Here is a 17,076-nt window from a genome sequence, read left to right on the forward strand (position 1 = left end):
AATGACGCATACAAACCAGCTCTATGATTTCACTTCTATGCACCACCTGCTGACTGTCTGATAGAGAACACACCCCAGTGCTGAAACCATTACCACCATCTCCTCCTCCTGACTATCACACAGTCCTCCTCGGTCAGCGTTAGTAAACGAAAGGAATGCAGCCTCGAGTGGTGGAACAGAGTTGAGGAATAAAAGAGCAGAGGACAGGACGCTGCAATATTTCATAAAAGAAGCAAGGTTTAATTTACAGTTTTACTAAATGTACATTTTCTTTTTAAAAAGTGTCATTATACACAATAAATACAATACAAAATTAATCTGTAATACTATACTTCAAATTCTCTCACGGTCTTTTTTGTACATTATTATTGTTCCTTTTTTTCAATTTCAATGCTTGTGCTGTGTTTGTGTTTGAATTGTCCACCAGGCTTATACAAAGGGGGGAAAATAAAAACAAACAAACAAACAAAAAGAAAAACAAAAACTCAAGTGAGGCAGGCATACAGTGACAGGAAGATCCAAAAGACAGAAAACACAGAAACCTTGCCTGACCCCTGCTGACTGAAATGCATAAAGTCCTAACCTGGCATCACAGGCAACAGGGGGGTGAGTGGAGGTGCAGTCTAAAAACAAGAAACTGGAAAATCATCTGACAATAGAAGCAGAAAAAAATGCATTTCTTACAAGTTCATTTACATCCTGACAGTACAACAGCATCTGAGCAGTCAATTTCAAACCAATTTTACAAACGTTCAATTTTTTCCCCTCAACATTTACTTAAAAAAAGAAAAGAAAAAAAGACATGATATCTGTTTAAAATGGAGACACACAGAGGTTGATGGTACTCACTTTTTTCAATTCAAGAGGAGTTTACCTTAAGACCAAAGCAACTGATATTTAGGGTTAATACACTACATAAAGAAGCGTGGTCTTGATAAAGAGTTGGACTGCTTCATTTTAGCATTTGTTGTTTGCATCTCTGGAGCAACACTATCTTTGCGATAAGAGAATCAAATATGGTAGGTCCGGCAGCACACTGGATGTATTATGACTGTTTACAGTACTACACTGCTGTAACCTCTTTGGCCTTTCTTCTGCAGCTCTCTTAGTGAAAAGCTGTTACCTTTTAAACTGTTTGAATAAGATGCCTGATGCTCATTACGACACTGATTAAACCAGAAGATGAACCGCTGTGGACAGAGACTGGTGCTCAGACCACATGAAAGGAATGTATGAACAAGTGAATGAGGGGGAAAAAAAGACCAAAGTGAAAAATAAAGACAGAATTAGAGAACAATAGTCACTGACAATTTCATCTTGTTACTCGAATTTGGCTGAGGGAGCACATCTGTCGAGCATGTTCAAGTCTGCAATTCACCATTTTTGACTATGTTTGTATTTCCATCATGGGGCAACTTTAGACTGTAAATGACAAAGAAATGTTTGGACAATTCAAATAAACAAACAAAGCCAACACAGCCTGGCAGAGTACTACAGTGATACTGTTTTCACAGTGCCCCTTTCCCCTGCCTCGTTAAACTGTTTCATAGTTCCCCTTGTGAGTCCGAGGCTGAGGGGCTGTTATCTACTTTGAGTCTGGGGCACCAGGCTGCCGTTGTGGCCGCGGCCACCAACCTGAGGGTGCTGGGCCAAGGAAGAGGATGAAGAAGCAGAGGAAGAGGATGGGACTGAAGGTCTGTGTGATGAGGGCGCTGAGCCCCCAGGGCGCTGACTTTGGTGTTGGTGGGGTCTGCTGTTGCCCCCTTTAATATGGTGTCCGCGGGTAGAGGGTTCCTGCTGCAGATTAAGGATGCTGTCAATGGCGCACTGCAGATGCTCATTCAGTGAGTCATCTGGAGGGCTGCCGCTGGAGAAGCTGGCGTTATCCATGTCAGGAGAGTCTGACTTGCAGCGTTTGGCAGGAAGCAAAGAGTCTCGTGTGAAGGAAGACTCTGGCGACGGGGGCCCAGGGGCATGCTGGTCCATTCTGAATGTTCCTCCTGCCTTATGTCGATTTTTTCCACTCAACCTCTTATATTTACTTACATCTGTCTCTTGGTCTGTGTGCTCTTCCCCTTTCTCCTTTGCCCCTTCTCTGTCTAGAAGCTGTGGGAGATGATGGTGTTGCGTGGTTTTGATACCACGACTAAACACATCCATTTCGTCCAGCCCCTGCACTGCACTCCCCAAACGGCCAGTTTCGTGGCTTGAATCTGTGTGAGTGAGTAAAGCCTCCCTGTCTCTCTTCTCTACTTTCACACTTGCTATCACTGTCCGCTCTGAGGGAGGATTTGAGGCCTCGTGTCTGGGGGGTGATGGTGTGGTTCTGGGGTAGGACAAATTTTCATCTCCTCCACCTGGGACACCAGGTCTGACCCGAGGACTAATGTTTTCCCGGTAAGTTTTTCGAAGGGGAAGACGGCAAGTTGTCTGTGAGGAAGTGGCAGTAGAGGCAGGGTTGTGTTTGACCCCACCTGTGTCGTGGTGATCCAAAGTCCCATTCATTTGAATGGAAGATGAGGAGGTGGATGAAGACCAAGTATGGGATGAAGAGGTGGAGGAAGATGAGGCTGAAATGGGGGGAACACTTCCTCTCAGTGATGGGTTACACTGAGAGGTTGATATTGTGACTGACAAGCCAGACGAAGTAGTGCATACAGGGGACTGAGTTCTGATAACCGTGGCCGAAGGGGTTGATAAAGGGTGAACCTTCGCTTGTGATACAGCAGCTTCAGACTGCGGCTGAGTCTGGGACATAGACTGGCTGCTCAGCTGAGGTTGAGGTGTGTGCACTGGGTCTAAGGCAGTGTTGTGGACCACCTTACTGAACCCCGTTTGATCCTGCTTGATCTTTAGCTTCAAACCAATTCTCCTGCGAGCCTCATAGGTCTTGATAGGCGGTTTGCTCGTTCGCTGTGGAAGAGCATCATCATCATCAGCCGCTTGAGAGTTTGATGTCGAGGATGAAAATGAGGATGACGATGCTGGAGTACGAACTGTAGAGATCTGGCTAGTGGGTTCAGCCACTGGCTTGACTGGTGGAGCTGGAGGAGGAGGACAGCTACTGGACCAGGACACAGATGCACTGCCTCCACCCTGCTTTATCACGAGCTTGGTAGGAGGGAAAGGGGAAAGAGAAGGGGCCGCAGAAGGAACTGAGACAGGAGAAGAAGCAGGAGCAGAAACTGGTGTGGGTGCAGGCGGAGGGTTTGGGGCAATGATTGGAACAGGGGATGGGATGGCAGCAGGAGCAGGAGCAGCAGCAACAGCAACAGCAGGCGCTGGAGCAGGGACAGCAGCAGATACCCCTCCGCTCACTGGGGTGGGTTCAGCAGATGATAATTTCTGCTGGGATGAAACACTCTCCAACATTCGCACATTTGCCACAAACTCTTCTGCAAGTAAATAAACAAATGTATAATTAAAACACACCTTTATTTTTGAATACCTACAAAATTTTATTAATAATTTTTTTAATTATTTATTAATAATTTAATAACCACAGACAGTGGTAAAATACCTGGCCTCTCCTTTGCCAAAATCTTGTCCTGGTTTAATGCAACCTTCTCCTCTTGAATGAACATCCGGTCGATCATCACCATCTCTGCCGAGGGGCCCAGTCTCTGCTCATGTTCATATGCCAAACAGCATCACTTTTAAAATCAATTCAGGACAAAAACGCACTAAGAATGCTTGCAGTGAACATGCTGATTTATAAACTTACTTTTGACTCTGCAAAGAGCAGGTAACGATATTTATCCAGCATGGCCTGAGTTCTTTTCAGCAGCTGGCTGGAGACCTTCTCAAATTCATCATCCACTGTGTAAAAGAGAACCAAATTGTTGAAAATTCTCAACTATAAATCAAGCAATACATTGGTAGCTAGGGATGGGTACCGATATCCGGTGCCACGATGGCAGCGGTTCTGACATAAACGGTAGTAACCAGACCGAAAAGCAGCGCACATTTCGGTGCTTTTTTTTCTGAGATGTCATACACTTTGGATTCTAGCCAATCATTTTACGTTTCTGAGGATAGTAGGCGGGTCCAGGTACGTAAGTTCTTTTAGAGCAGAGCTACAGATTAAAAATGCCCAAGGCGAAGCGGTCAAAAGTCTGGCTGTACTTCACAGCAAAAGATGCAAACTCAGCAGCCTGCAACAAGTGCTTTAAGCTGATACTGTGATACTGTCAAAGGAGGTAACACCTCAAATCCGATGAAACACCTGGCAACGCATAGCGGTTTTTTTTTAAAGCCGAGAAATGCACCGTATTTGATAGCTTGCTGCGAGACCTCACACATCTACTGCGGGTGGGTTGCCTGTTATCGGACCCGGAGTTAGCAACATCCCCCAAAAACCCAAAGAGAGTCCTGGCCCCTAGCCCTGCCAGTGTAGCAGAAATGATGACGGATGATGATGGCAGCAGCAGCCGTTCTTCTCTGCGTGAGTAGCTTAATGTTGTTCGTGTGTAATTTACGTTGAGTAGGCTAACCACGTTATTACATTAATGCATGTAAGGTGAACTAGCAAACACCGTAGTAGTTACATGCGGCTGTCTTCTTTTTTGATGGCAGATACTCCCGTCACCCTGGCCAAAAAGGCTAAAATGACCAAAGAAAAAGTGGAAAACAGCTAAACATGAGAGGTTTAGGACAAAGTTTGTGTTTTTTCCATTGTTTAAGCACTGCTTCCAGCCAAGAGTGATACCATATATGCCCCATACCTGCAGAAAAGGCTAACATTATTATCTTTTTACAAACAGCTGAACATGAGAGGTTTTTGGACCAATTTTGTGTTCTCCATTCTTTAAGCACCGGTTTGAGCACCGTTTAAGCACCGGCACTGTTTCAAAAGTACCGGTTTGGTACTGGTATCGGATAAAACCTAAACGATACCCATCCCTATTGGTAGCTTTACAAAAGAGGCAATTTGTTACCTCTTTGATAATCTTGAGAAGAGTTGGCAGTTCCCTGGTAGAGATGGTAAGGCAGGAGTCTGTGCAGTGTGTCCTCAAATGAGCAGAAAGGGGCACTGTAGTTTGGGTGAAGCACTGAACCCTGATGTTTCCTTAGCTGTTCTAGCATCCTGCAGTGAAGTGTGTAAAATTAATACTGTTCACAAATATGGCTTTTAAGAATCAATTAAAAGAAGCCCTGGAAAATTACCATGGAACATACCTGGCTTCTTTACTGGGCTCTGCGCTGAAAGGCATTTTCATTATTGTTGTTGTCTGTAACAGGAACAAACAAATATAAAGTGTAAGGGTTAAAACCCTTCATACTAAAACTTAAATACCAGAGGCAGTACAAACATGTAGCAACGCTCATTTACCTGAGCTTGTATTGAAGCTGGGGGCTGTGGAGCAGGCATTTGAGTCAGACTAGCTCCCAACACCTGTATCTGCATGCCACCTTTCCCCAGAGTCACCCCTCCAACAGAGCTTATCACTCCTGGCTTTGGCTGAACCTGAGAAAGGAAAACAAGAGGGAAATTTAAAAGCAGAAAGTGACAAAACATACAAAAGGAATGTATTGGGAAAATACTATCCCTGTTAAATTTTATATTCACTGACAAAGGTGTTAGAGTAGCACAAAATAACGCCAGGCAAATACCACACATATGTTCTTACTGGGAATTGGGTTATATTACATACCTGTGCAGGCTGGGTAAGGCTGGCAGGAGTGACAGTCTGATTCACCATTGCTCCAGCTTGCCCTTGGGCTCCTGAGAATACCTGTAAGTCACTTGATGCTAGCAATAAAGAATAAAGATAATTACAAAAGGAAACACTTCAACGTCTGTTTTGCATCACTGACAATAATTAATGTCTAACCTGTAGGAGTTTTGACAAGCACTGATGTCGGCTGCAGCATTGAGGGTAGCTGAGCAGGTGTACCAGTGCTGGCTGATGATGATGCAATCACCACTTTATCAAGAGGCACATCTTGCTGGGAACTAAACTGAGTGGTGATTTGAGGCTGAGGCTGAGTAGGCTGCTTAGCTTGTAGCATGATGTTCTGCTGGACCTGGAAATACCATCAGGACAGATATATTTGTACCTACATTCAAAATATTTTGGAGCATGCTTAGGCTCCTAATTTAGTTATGCTGATATTGTACTGGTAGGTTTATTGGTAATGTTCACAATGTATTTAACCCAACTGATAACAGAAAAAAAAATCATAAATGGAACTAAACTGAACAAAAGGAAAATAACAACTAAGTATATATACAGAAATCGCATATATTATTTTTCCACGACAATACAAACTGTACTAGTGAAAGCAACTTAGCATGCTGCTGAACCTCAGAAAAAAGAATAAGTCAAAAATACACACAGTGATTTTACAGTCAAGATCCCTAATTGTATGCTAATTACGTTACAAGTTTTCAGTAAGAAGAAATGTGTAACATTGTAATGATACCTGGTGAAGCCTTTCCAGCAGCTGTTTCTGCTTAGGTGAGGGTTGAGAGATGGCTGAAAGAGTCTGAATTTGTGCTCCTACTAACTGCAGATTATGTTGCTGATCTGATGTCAGGCCCTGGATGGGAACATGAGTTTTAACCACAGTGGTGGCACAAGCGCTGACAGGAGCTGCAGTGAACTGATGTTGTGCAGGTGGAGGCTTCGGTGACTGTGACATAGGAGGCATGTCTTGTTGGTAAGGGGCAGACTGAGAGGCCGGCTGAGGCTGAAGTTGAACTTGAATGTGTGTCTGTTGGGGTGGCGTTTGCTGTGGCTGGCCCTGTAGAGCTGGTTTGGGGGACTCTGCAATTTGGTTATGGACAATAAAGAGTGGAGGGTGAGATGAGGGTGTGCATGAGCGAGAAGGAGTTTGCGACTGTGGCTGAGGCTGAGAGGGAGGGCGTGACTGCTGTTGGTGGTGTGGTGACTGGATCTGCTGGCTCAGAGTAAGAGGAGACTGGGAAGGCTGGGGACTTTCTGCCACTGGTGGTGCTGTGGCAGGTGGACAAGGAGACATTCTATGGATCTTCAGAGGCTGCTGATGTCCACTGGAGGGTACCTGAAGAAGTGGAATCAAAATACAGTATGCTTATCTGATTCAAGGGAGCAAACAGTTTAAGGAAGAATGAAATCAGGATATTAAGCACATAAAAAAAGAAGAAAAATCACATACAAAAAGTCTATAGCGAATAAGTGTCCAGCACACAATCTGAGATTTGACACAAAGTAGGGTTGGGCGATATGGCTTTTCACGTTTTTGACATCAATATTTATTATGATGTACTATATGTATGCATCATAATACTGAGTTTAATACTTACACCTAGGTTAAAAATCCTAATTGCAAATATCATAATACACTCACACACTTTAAAATGAAAAAAAAGAAACAATCAAATAAACTAATAGATAATAATACAGATTTATCACCCAATCCCGACATACACAAACACAAGTAAATAACGACCAAACAAACACAAAAGCAAAGTGTTAGAATTAAAAACTAATAGATTTTAAAGTAAAAGTAGTAGAAGCTCACAGATTTTATTTCTAGCATTTACACATAAGAAGAGGGCAATGATTATTTAGCGAGCCAAAAAGAAAAACTGTAGACAAAAGCAAGAAATCAAGATCTGTGGGTCTGTGGTGGTAAATTAGGAGGTGATCTGCAGACTTGAGGGACGAGGGATAGGTGAACATGTCATTTTGGTTTTGGGGGGGCTCATTACCCTGGTCACACTAGGGGACAGAGGGGTGAGAGGTGGAAGATAGTGTGGAGTGAATCAATTCATCAGTCCTTAATCAGTAATGCAGCAGATGAAGATGAGTTCATTTACTGTGACTAAGCAGTGTTAGTGAAGAGATTATTCTAGCCTTGCTGCTGTAGGCAGAAATCCAGAAAAGGCCAAAAAAGATTAGATCTCGTATATTTCAGCATGCTAAAATATATAGTCCAATTATACCATAACTTTTGCCCATTTCAGCTTTGAGTCAAGGATGTTAGAACTGATTAAGAATATCAAATGAATTAAAAAAAAGAAAAAGATATTCCTTTGAATATTGTTTGCCAGTCCTAAATTCAGAGTAGTTAGCACGCAATAGGTATGGACAACTGGAATGATCATGCCTTTGCATGTAATTAAGCAACGTAAGAAACACACAGAAGCCGCAAGCCAACAATCATATTTGTTCTTTGGAAATGCAGAGCAAGGGTGAGCGCCATAGAAGCAATGACCAATGCAGAAGAGAGGTACAGAATAGTAAGGAGAAAAGATAAGATATCCTAACATTGTTGTGGAGGCAGCAGCAGCAACAAGGGGGTGGGGCTCAACATAAAGGGGCATTTCTACCTGCTTTACCATAGGGGAAGGGCTGTGGCTCTGGCCCACCCAAGAGTCAGTTAATTGGCTGTCATGGACAGCAGGGGCCGGAGTAGTGATGCTGTTGCTGCTGACGATTACAGATGCAGGTACGCCCACAGAGGGGGTTGACTCATTCTCTGTTTGGTGGTGCTGCTCCTGATTGGAGTACATTTACCATTTCAGGATGAGGGAGGGAAGGAAGGAGGAAGGGGATTGGAGGGAAGGGGGAGTAAAATAGTAAACCAAAGAGGTCAAACCAAGATATCACTCCATGCATGTTATTCATCTTTTTAGACAATGTTAACTGAACACAAGGTAAGCAAAAGTTTTAAGTTTGAACACTGACCTGTTGAAGAAACATTTGCAGAGACTCTTGGCTCAGGATCATGCTGGGGCCCTGGTTGGTGAACAGTAACCTCCCTGGACTTTGCTGAGCCTGAGGGGGGACCAGCCCCACTGCTGTGACAGAGGAAGAGGTGGAAACTGACATGGACGGAGAGGAGGAAGATGCAGTGGTAACCGTGGACACAGTAGAAGCCGGCTGCATGGCAAGGATAGATGGCTGTGGTACAAGCTGCTGAGTGGGATGAGTAGCCTGGTCTGTGGAGCTTCCCAGCACAGTTACACACTCTCCAGGCTGTCCTTGAGCCATAGTTGCTGCTACTGTGCTGCTAGGGACTCCACCTGGCTGAGGCTGCAAGGCTGGCTGAAGGCTGACAGCGGGGCTCAGTCCTTCCACCTGGCTCAGCATGGTCAGGGGGTTCTGAATTGGCATGCCCTGTATGACTGTCTGGGCATGACCTGAGACAGTCTGGGTCTGTGTCTGATTTTGGCTCTGAGCCAATGTGACAGGCATCTGAAAGAGGGTAGGCGTGCCCATCTGGCCAGGCTGGAGCTGAATGGGTGCAGAGAGGATGTGGGCTGCCCCAGGATGGCTCTGCGACGTCAACACCTGACCCAAGTTGATATTCTGGTTTGCAGTTAAAATCTGGTTTGCAATGATTTGTCCACCAGGACCCTGGCTTGTGATGATGTGGCCCCCGGGGTGCTGGGTCAGGATCTGCCCACCTGCTTGCAGCTGTGGCAAGAGAAACTGGTGGTTCTGACCTTGCAGAACTGTCTGAGAAGGAATAACAATGCTGCTAGATTGGTTTAACAAGTGTACACTCAGGGGCTTGCCAGATGGTTGTGCTGCTTGTGGCTTGAAGAGGGTTTGCTGAAACTGAGCGCCTTGAGTTGTGGCTTGAGTACTCAGGACAACATTGGAGCCTGGCTTTCCTGTCAGGAAGGCTACATTCTGAGCAGCAGAAACTGGAAGTTGCTGCAGCCCTAGGGCCTTGTGGGCATCATTTTGCAAGACTTGGGGTGCTGGCTGTGGCTGCTGCTGTTGTTGTTTGAAGAGTTTCGGTTGGATGGCTCCCCCCTGAGGGGGTTTAGGCTGAATAGGTGGTGGTGTGCGCTGGATGATCACGTTCTGCATGATTTGGCCTTGAGGTTGTGTCTGGGATCCTATTCCTGAACTTAGAAGGGTGTTGCCAAAACCCACAAGCCCAGCAGGAGCAGTCATTGTACCACCACTGCTGCTGTTTGTGCTGCTGACACAAACAGCCGGTCCATTTAAAGCTGGGGATCCGAGAGTAGCTTTATTACTTTGGATCAGAAGTCCACCTCCTGAGCCTCCAAGCCCTGGCTGAGGACCAGCACCTGATACCTCTGGCCCAGACTGGTGCAACTGGTAACCACTCATGGCTTTAGCCAGGATTGGCTGGCCAGACTGATTGATAGTCATGACGGTAGGCTGACCCACAACCTGAATCTGTCCAATACCCAAATGTCCAGATTGACTCCCATTAGAAAGAGCCTGAAGACTTGAAATGGGTTGAAGCGTCACATTTCCTAGGCCCACTTGCTGCATAAATGGCTGAACACTGATTGCCTTGTTCATGACCTGGGATTGGAGTTGAAGGCCCTGTTGAGCAAGGACTGACCCTAGCATGTCAGTTGTGGCGTTGGGGGGAGTAGCAGTGGTGCTCGTGGCTGACCCGGGAAAAATTGTTGCTGCTCCCCCAACACCAATGCCTACACCAACAGCACTGTTTCCAGCCCCAGCAAGGCTGGCATCAGGCAGTGTCTGAACCACCTGTGTAAGGCCTGGAATTCCAAAGGAGCCCAGGTCCAGCTCAGCTTCTGCCTCCTGTAAGCTTTGCTCTGTGATGTTGGCTTCAGCCAAACTTTGCTGCAAGATGTCACATGGCTCATGATTTGTCCCAATGCCATTGCTCCCACCTTCTCCACCTGGGGACCCTCCCAAGATGTCATCATCCTCCAAGAAGTCCAAGTCAACACTGACTCTAGGAAGGCCTGTTGACTCATTGGCCGACAGCTGGGCTGTAGGCTGGACCTCTGGAACGTGGCCCTTCAAGGAACGGAGGAAAACGAAGAGGAAATAAGTGAAATCAGGTAACACGTAAATTTTTATCACTAGATATGATGGTAAGGGGTGGAAATGAACAAAGTAATGCAAATATAAAAACCCCACAAAAATATCTTGTCAGAATGCAGCAAAACAAAGCCTGTCAAGTGTAGATTTGTTAGTAGATGGGAGAGGAGTAATAGGTGAAGCATGCGACATATATAAATAGAAAACAGAAGGAAGAGCATTGGGGGATTTTACTCACCCCAGTGGCAGAGAAGAATGAGCTGGAGGGGTCACTTGAACCATCCAAAAGGTCGTCAGTGTCCAACTACAGACACACCCACAAAGGATAGGAAAGATGGAAACCAAAGGCACCCAAACCAGCAGGCAGAAGTCACCAGGACAGATAAATATACAAACCATCAGCCAGGGGAAGGGCAAGGAAAGGACAGAATACAGTCCAGGAAACCCAGATTGTAAAAGAACCAGTAAAAGGATAAGTGACAAAAATGCAAAATGATAGGTGTAATACAGAGTTGGGAAGCGTTAGTATTATCGTTTCTCATTTTGTGAATATGCCAAATAAAAAGGGAAGGGAGGCTGGAACTACAAATAGTGCAAATCAAAAGCAAAGAAAACCATTAAGCAGATACAGCAATAAGAAAATTACATGAAAGCAGTGAGGGAAGCAGGTTTCAGAGTGCATTAACGTGTAATCTAAAGTGACTTAAGTACAGAGTCACACTTCACTAACTGATGCCAGCACTAACAAAAATATGCATAATTATGACTCCTCATCACATCAATTACAAACTCACTTTTTGTAAATAGAAATCATAAACTTAAAAAAAAAAAGGAGACATCTTTCTTTCTTTTCTTTTTTTAAAAAAAAAAAAAAACCCTCCCCCACTCATACTCACATGGGTCTCAGATCCATGAAGAAAGTCATTGAGAGCTTCTGGGTCACTGCAAGAGAAAACAAAGTGAATCTTCACAGTACAAGGGAAGAAATGGCTGACCAGTTTGTGATGAGATTTAGCCGATTTTCATCGAGTCATCATTAACTTACCAAATTACATCTAGAAGGCACCTGCCGTCTTCATCATCCATGACAACTGTTAAAGATGAGAAATTGTTTTTATGACAACTTGATTTATTTCATTGTCAGTGCACGCTTTAATTATTATTATTATTTTGATAGGGCAGTAGGGAGCAATGCAAAAGAACAGTGAGAGTGAGGGGAATGATACACAAGAAATGTCCAGAGTGGACTCGAACCCAGCCATTTTTGTCTCCATGTTTACTAGGGCTGCCACGATTATGTCGACTATTAAAATCGTCGACGACTAATTTAATAGTCGACGCATCGTTTGAAGCTTTGTAAGATCACAAAGGACGCAGGAATGAGTAGTAGGATTTAAGAGTGTAATAACGGACTGAAACAGAGGATGCCAGCTGCCGTTAAACCCCGAAGAAGAAGAAGCTGTGTCCCAGAATTCATAGCGCAGCTGTCAACAATGGCGGCAGCTAGTTAGTTTTAACTTTACTCTTATTATTCTTTCTGGGTCACAAAATAAACGTTTAACATATTTTCAGGCGAGAATGTAGCTGTGTAAACCTCAAATATCTGCTCAGTTTATCAAGACACCACATATTTTCAAAAGCGCTCCGACGTTTTCGGAGACGTCTGTTACCCACTAGCTCGTCAGCTAGGCGGGGGCAAGGCTAACTAGAGCCGTGAGAACACCGGACTCCCGGCAAATCGTTTTCAAACCCACCGCCGTCTTTTGCTAGTCAGGTTAAACATATATATAAGTCACTTAGATAACTTAAAAATGTTATTGTTTGGCTTTCTTTAGTATTTTATTTGTTCCTGAGTAAATCGGTTTGGCTGAGATTAAAGTTATAGTTTTTGCACAGCTAAAACTGTCAAGCAGACAGCTGATTATCAGAAGTGTGAGACGCTGGAGAATATACTCTGGTGTCCTGTTATATTTTAGAAAGCAAGGAGTTTATTAAACTTCACCGAAACAATCTGCAAATTTCATTAAAAATTAATAAACTACCATCTTGTCTTTATTTTTAGTTAGCACAAACACTTCAAGCTGTAAGCTAATGATAGTTATATAAGACCAGATGCTGCTGGTGCAATAAGCTGTATGCTGTACGTCCAATGGATGATGATCTGATTAGTCGACTAATCGCAAAAATAATCGGTGACTAGTCGACTATCAAAATAATCGTTTGTGGCAGCCCTAATGTTTACACAGAAGCTGATTTATGGCTTGCCACACTTGATAGTGAACTACAGAACAGTGATGTTTTTCAAGTCCTATGCTTCTTCAGCATGACAGGAATTAATTTCATACGATTATTTAATATTACTAATCCTTTGAAGTAACAAATTTTTGTTAATTTTTTTTGTAAAGCACTGCAAAGTAGCAATAAAACATATTTTCAGCACTGCTTGTCATCATGAGAAAACGTCAAAATTATTCTATTGGTGCAAATATCATAATCACTATTACTTTGTTCCTAATTAACTTAAAAAAATAATGAAATAATATATTTGTTGCTCCCCGTTGGACTCCTGGTTATCAGTCGGTTTCCAAACAGATTAATTTGTTTTGCTTGTTAACCAAATTTAAACTGTCACAGCATCTGGGGGCGTGACTTGGGGTTTTTAGTGAGAGGCAAATAAACACCACTGTAAAGAAAACAAGTACACTGGATTAAAAAACGAAAGGCAAAATTAGCGTACTGCTGCAAAAAGAAACTAAAGAAAAAAAGAAAGCAAAAATATTTCTGTTACCTCATTTATCTTGTTTTCATAACTGTTGGAAGTCATAATTGTAATTGAACATAGATTTGAGTTAGCTGCTCACTCCTTAGAAGAACTACAAAAAGAAACCACAGATCTTAATATTATGTTCTCAGATCGTTAGTTTAGACAAAGAGGGGGTTCAAACTATATTCAGTTAATGAGCCACATACAACTGAATTTGATCTCTAGTGAGCCACACCAGTAAAACAATTTCACAATAAGATACGTTCCTTTTAATTTATTAGAGTACAACTAAACATTTAACATTTAATTACCTATCGATGTGCAACACTGATGAAGAACAGCCTATACTAGCTTACAGTATCTCTCTAAAAGCACAAAACCTTCTAATTCTGTTTTTAAACTGAACTAATGTATTATTTTACTCTTTATGACTAAAAATTTGTCAAGATACAGAAATACTTTCAATTCCAACATAGTTTAGGGTATGGATTAAGCTGTAATGTAAAAATGTCATAACTCTACCAGGTCTAGAAATGCATTTTATTGAAAAATCACAAGCATTAAAAATCTAAACATTTTTCTTGCTTCCAAAGCTATCCAGTAAGCTGGACTAACCATCATGGTCATTTGGCATCCAAAAAGACTAAGTTATATTTAAACACTCAGTTCAGTTCATTTTTATTTCAAACATATACATTCACCAACATTTCATAAAATCTTTCCATGTAGTTGTTTGAAAAGTAGGCAGAAGTATATACTTATTTAGCCCTACCCCCTCAGGTTTACATCATCATCATCTAAATTTGAACAAAAAACGTATACAATGCCTTCAACTTAGAACATAACATCACAAAAATATATTTTCTCATGTTCAACTAAAACTATATTTAGATTTGCTAATTTGCAGAAGAAAATAAACATCAGTTTAACTGCTGTCTTGGGTTAATTGCATTTTCTTCATTCTTATACTTATTTAAAATTTCTTTTTTGAGTTTTATTTTAAACTGGTTTATATCACTACTGACCTTTATTTCTTCTTTTAATTCATTCCAGAATTTAACTCCCGCTATTGAAATAGACATCCTTTTCAATGTTGTTCTTACTCTTTGTAATTTTAAATTCCACTTCCCTCTAAAATTGTACCTCCCTTCTCTTTCTAAGAACCATTTACTTATTTCGATTGGGAGCATCCCTTTCCTTGCCTTATATATTATTTGCACTGTTTTAAACTTCACCAGATCCTGGAATTTTATAGTTTGCGTCTTAATGAAGAGTGCGTTTGTGTGAGCCCTATACCCCTCCTGATTTATTAGTCTAATAGCCCTTTTCTGCATTATGATTATAGTCTGAATATTACTTTTATATGTATTGCCCCAAACCTCTACACAATAACTCATGTATGGTAATTGTAAAGCACAATATAACATATACAATGTTTTCCTATCCAGAAATTGTTTTACTTTCCCCGTGCTAACTTTCCCCTCACATAAGTGATATGTGATTTCCAACAGGCCTTATGATCAATGATCACACCAAGAAATTTTATGGTATTAACCCATTCTAGATATACATTATCAACACAAATTTCAATGTTAATGTTTTTCTTATAGTTTCCGAATAACATAAACTCACTCTAATTACTCTTAGGTAGTATGGGCTACATAGTTAGTTAATAACAATATTAATAAACATTTATGAAGTCCATCACATTAATTTCAAAGTCCTTGATTTTCGCCTGTGTGTTTTTAAAATTCAAATTATGAGTAATGACTCATTAAATCATTACATCACCTATCACTGTCAGATATTTCGGTGTCTTGTTAGGATAAAGCAAGCATGACGTGATAAATAAAATATGAGGTCCTTAAATTATAAAATAATAATAAAGTTTACAGTTAAATACAGAAACTGATTTTCAAAAAATTCAACGTCTTTTAACACCTACACTTATCAACAACAGAAATCCCCATGTGGTAACGAACTCATCGAGAGACCAAGCAGAACTCATATTTGTTAAAATCCGAAAAAACAGCGGATGGCAATAGACAACAAACTGAAAACGCGCGGTTTTCGCTCCGCCTGCAAAGATTTCGAGAACGGGCTCTCGCCTCCCGCTGAATTTACCACAACTCAAAACACCAGCTGTGCCTTTCGTTTCCAACAACACGAAAACACCATCTCAAATCAGCTTCCACGAGTTTACCGAGACCTATAAAGCGACCGTACACCCAGTTGCCGCTCTGAAGCAGCAGCAGATCGTAGCCATTGCTCGGTTAGAGCGCAGCTAGTACGCAGGATATGAATGGAGTCACTGCAAGAGGCTTGCTACATGCTAGCTAGTGTTTTCAAAGAGCTTTGCATGTATATTTCGCTTATTACTCACAACACGGAGTATTTCGTAGCCACACTGCTGACTTAAAACACTAATTTAACAAAACGTTTAATTTTAAACCACTGTTTTGCCTCCATTTTCAGTCATTTTAACGCATCTGGGTTGACTTTCGTTAGCCTAGCTAGCTAACCAGCTAAGCCAACAAGCTATCAACAATATTGAGACGTACAGCTAGCTTGAGGCTTTGACATTCAAAACAAACCAGCGAGTGACACAATTTTAACACCCCTAGTGCACAACGATGCCTCGATTTGACAAAGACAAGGCAGTATTGTCTGATTTGAAGCGTAAACGCAATTGCGTAGCTAGCTATCTCTCCTTGTAAGCAAAATATGAGTTAATGTTGGAATACTCTTGGATGAGGGGGGTATGCTTGGGAATTCGGTGGAAAATGAGCATGTTCGCCGGTTCGTGCGGCAGCGTGGCGCTTCGATTGCGGTAGCTGTGCAGTTCGTGGCTCGCGTGCAGTTCGCGAATATTGCAGCTTTGTAACAGTTTTTTGGATTAATAGAGAAATTGCTACATTGTAACAAACTCACCCGAGACGATAGAGGTGCAGGCAGCGCGGGGTCTCCAGGACAGCCTCGCACGGGCTGCTGTACAGGACCCAACTACAAGGCAGGAAACAGGAGACTTCCGGTTTGCCTGATTGAAATCTTATCCTCCTGCGTATACCGTGGCAGAACTTTTCTTTCGACGTGCTTGGCAAAGTTTTTTCGTACGATTAAACACATTTCTCAGTAAATTTGTGGGGCTGTTTTTGTTTGTAAAGCTGAAGTCTGAAATTTAGGAAAAAGGACTGGAGATTTGCAGCTGATATCGCGCGAAAAGCTAACCCTTGATGTTTAAAAACGAAGTAAATAGCACATACCTGGAAACGTCTGGGCCTGATAAGGCACATCCCTGATACAGTTGCAGTGCACTACTAAAAATTACTAATCTGTGCATCCTTTAATATAAAGTAACTGAAGTTATGCACTACTTTTAACTACTAATTATTTGTGTCCTATAAAACTTAGTCTTGTAACTCCCTTATTCTAATGTTCCTCCATTTAGGTATTTGTGGGTAAGTATAATTGGATTATAATTTCAAATAAAATACATTAAAATTACATTTTTGCTACAGGGGGATTACACCCTTAGTCACGGAT

At 42.2% G+C, this 17,076-nt stretch overlaps 1 protein-coding gene across 4 annotated transcripts; it reads right to left on the reverse strand.

Moving 5' to 3' along the window:
- Positions 1-217: 217 nt before the first annotated feature.
- bicra (BRD4 interacting chromatin remodeling complex associated protein) lies at positions 218-16,509 on the reverse strand. Of its 4 annotated transcripts, none has more exons than XM_085430684.1 (15): positions 16,465-16,509; positions 11,815-11,860; positions 11,666-11,711; positions 11,008-11,073; positions 8,676-10,745; positions 8,318-8,485; positions 6,427-7,026; positions 5,835-6,027; positions 5,655-5,752; positions 5,333-5,467; positions 5,179-5,231; positions 4,938-5,086; positions 3,725-3,819; positions 3,521-3,623; positions 218-3,395 (listed from the first exon to the last, which is right to left on the reverse strand). In XM_085430684.1, exons 2-15 carry the CDS (start codon positions 11,853-11,855, stop codon positions 1,582-1,584), a joined length of 5,631 nt encoding a protein of 1,876 aa, XP_085286810.1. In that variant the 5' UTR covers positions 11,856-11,860; positions 16,465-16,509; the 3' UTR covers positions 218-1,581. The 4 variants fall into 4 exon arrangements, with proteins under 4 accessions (XP_085286810.1, XP_085286809.1, XP_085286811.1 ...); XM_085430683.1 differs by having other exon boundaries at positions 3,521-3,626; XM_085430685.1 differs by lacking the exon at positions 11,008-11,073 and having other exon boundaries at positions 3,521-3,626.
- Between the last annotated feature and the right edge of the window lie 567 nt (positions 16,510-17,076).

Source organism: Copadichromis virginalis, linkage group LG14, assembly GCF_057382275.1.
Source record: "Copadichromis virginalis isolate Kocher_CV1m ecotype Utaka linkage group LG14, C_Virginalis_male_GT1.1, whole genome shotgun sequence".
Classification (NCBI taxonomy): domain Eukaryota; kingdom Metazoa; phylum Chordata; class Actinopteri; order Cichliformes; family Cichlidae; genus Copadichromis; species Copadichromis virginalis.

Bases quoted from the DNA above. Each gene is read 5' to 3' on its own strand.
- bicra (XM_085430683.1), bottom strand. From the start codon at position 11,855: ATGGATGATGAAGACGGCAGGTGCCTTCTAGATGTAATTTG. The intron at 6,028-6,426 runs GTATCATTACAA...TGGTATTTCCAG, and splicing joins TGCTGGAAAGGCTTCACCAG to GTCCAGCAGAACATCATGCT. The intron at 5,232-5,332 runs GTAAATGAGCGT...TTCCTGTTACAG, and splicing joins CAGCTTCAATACAAGCTCAG to ACAACAACAATAATGAAAAT.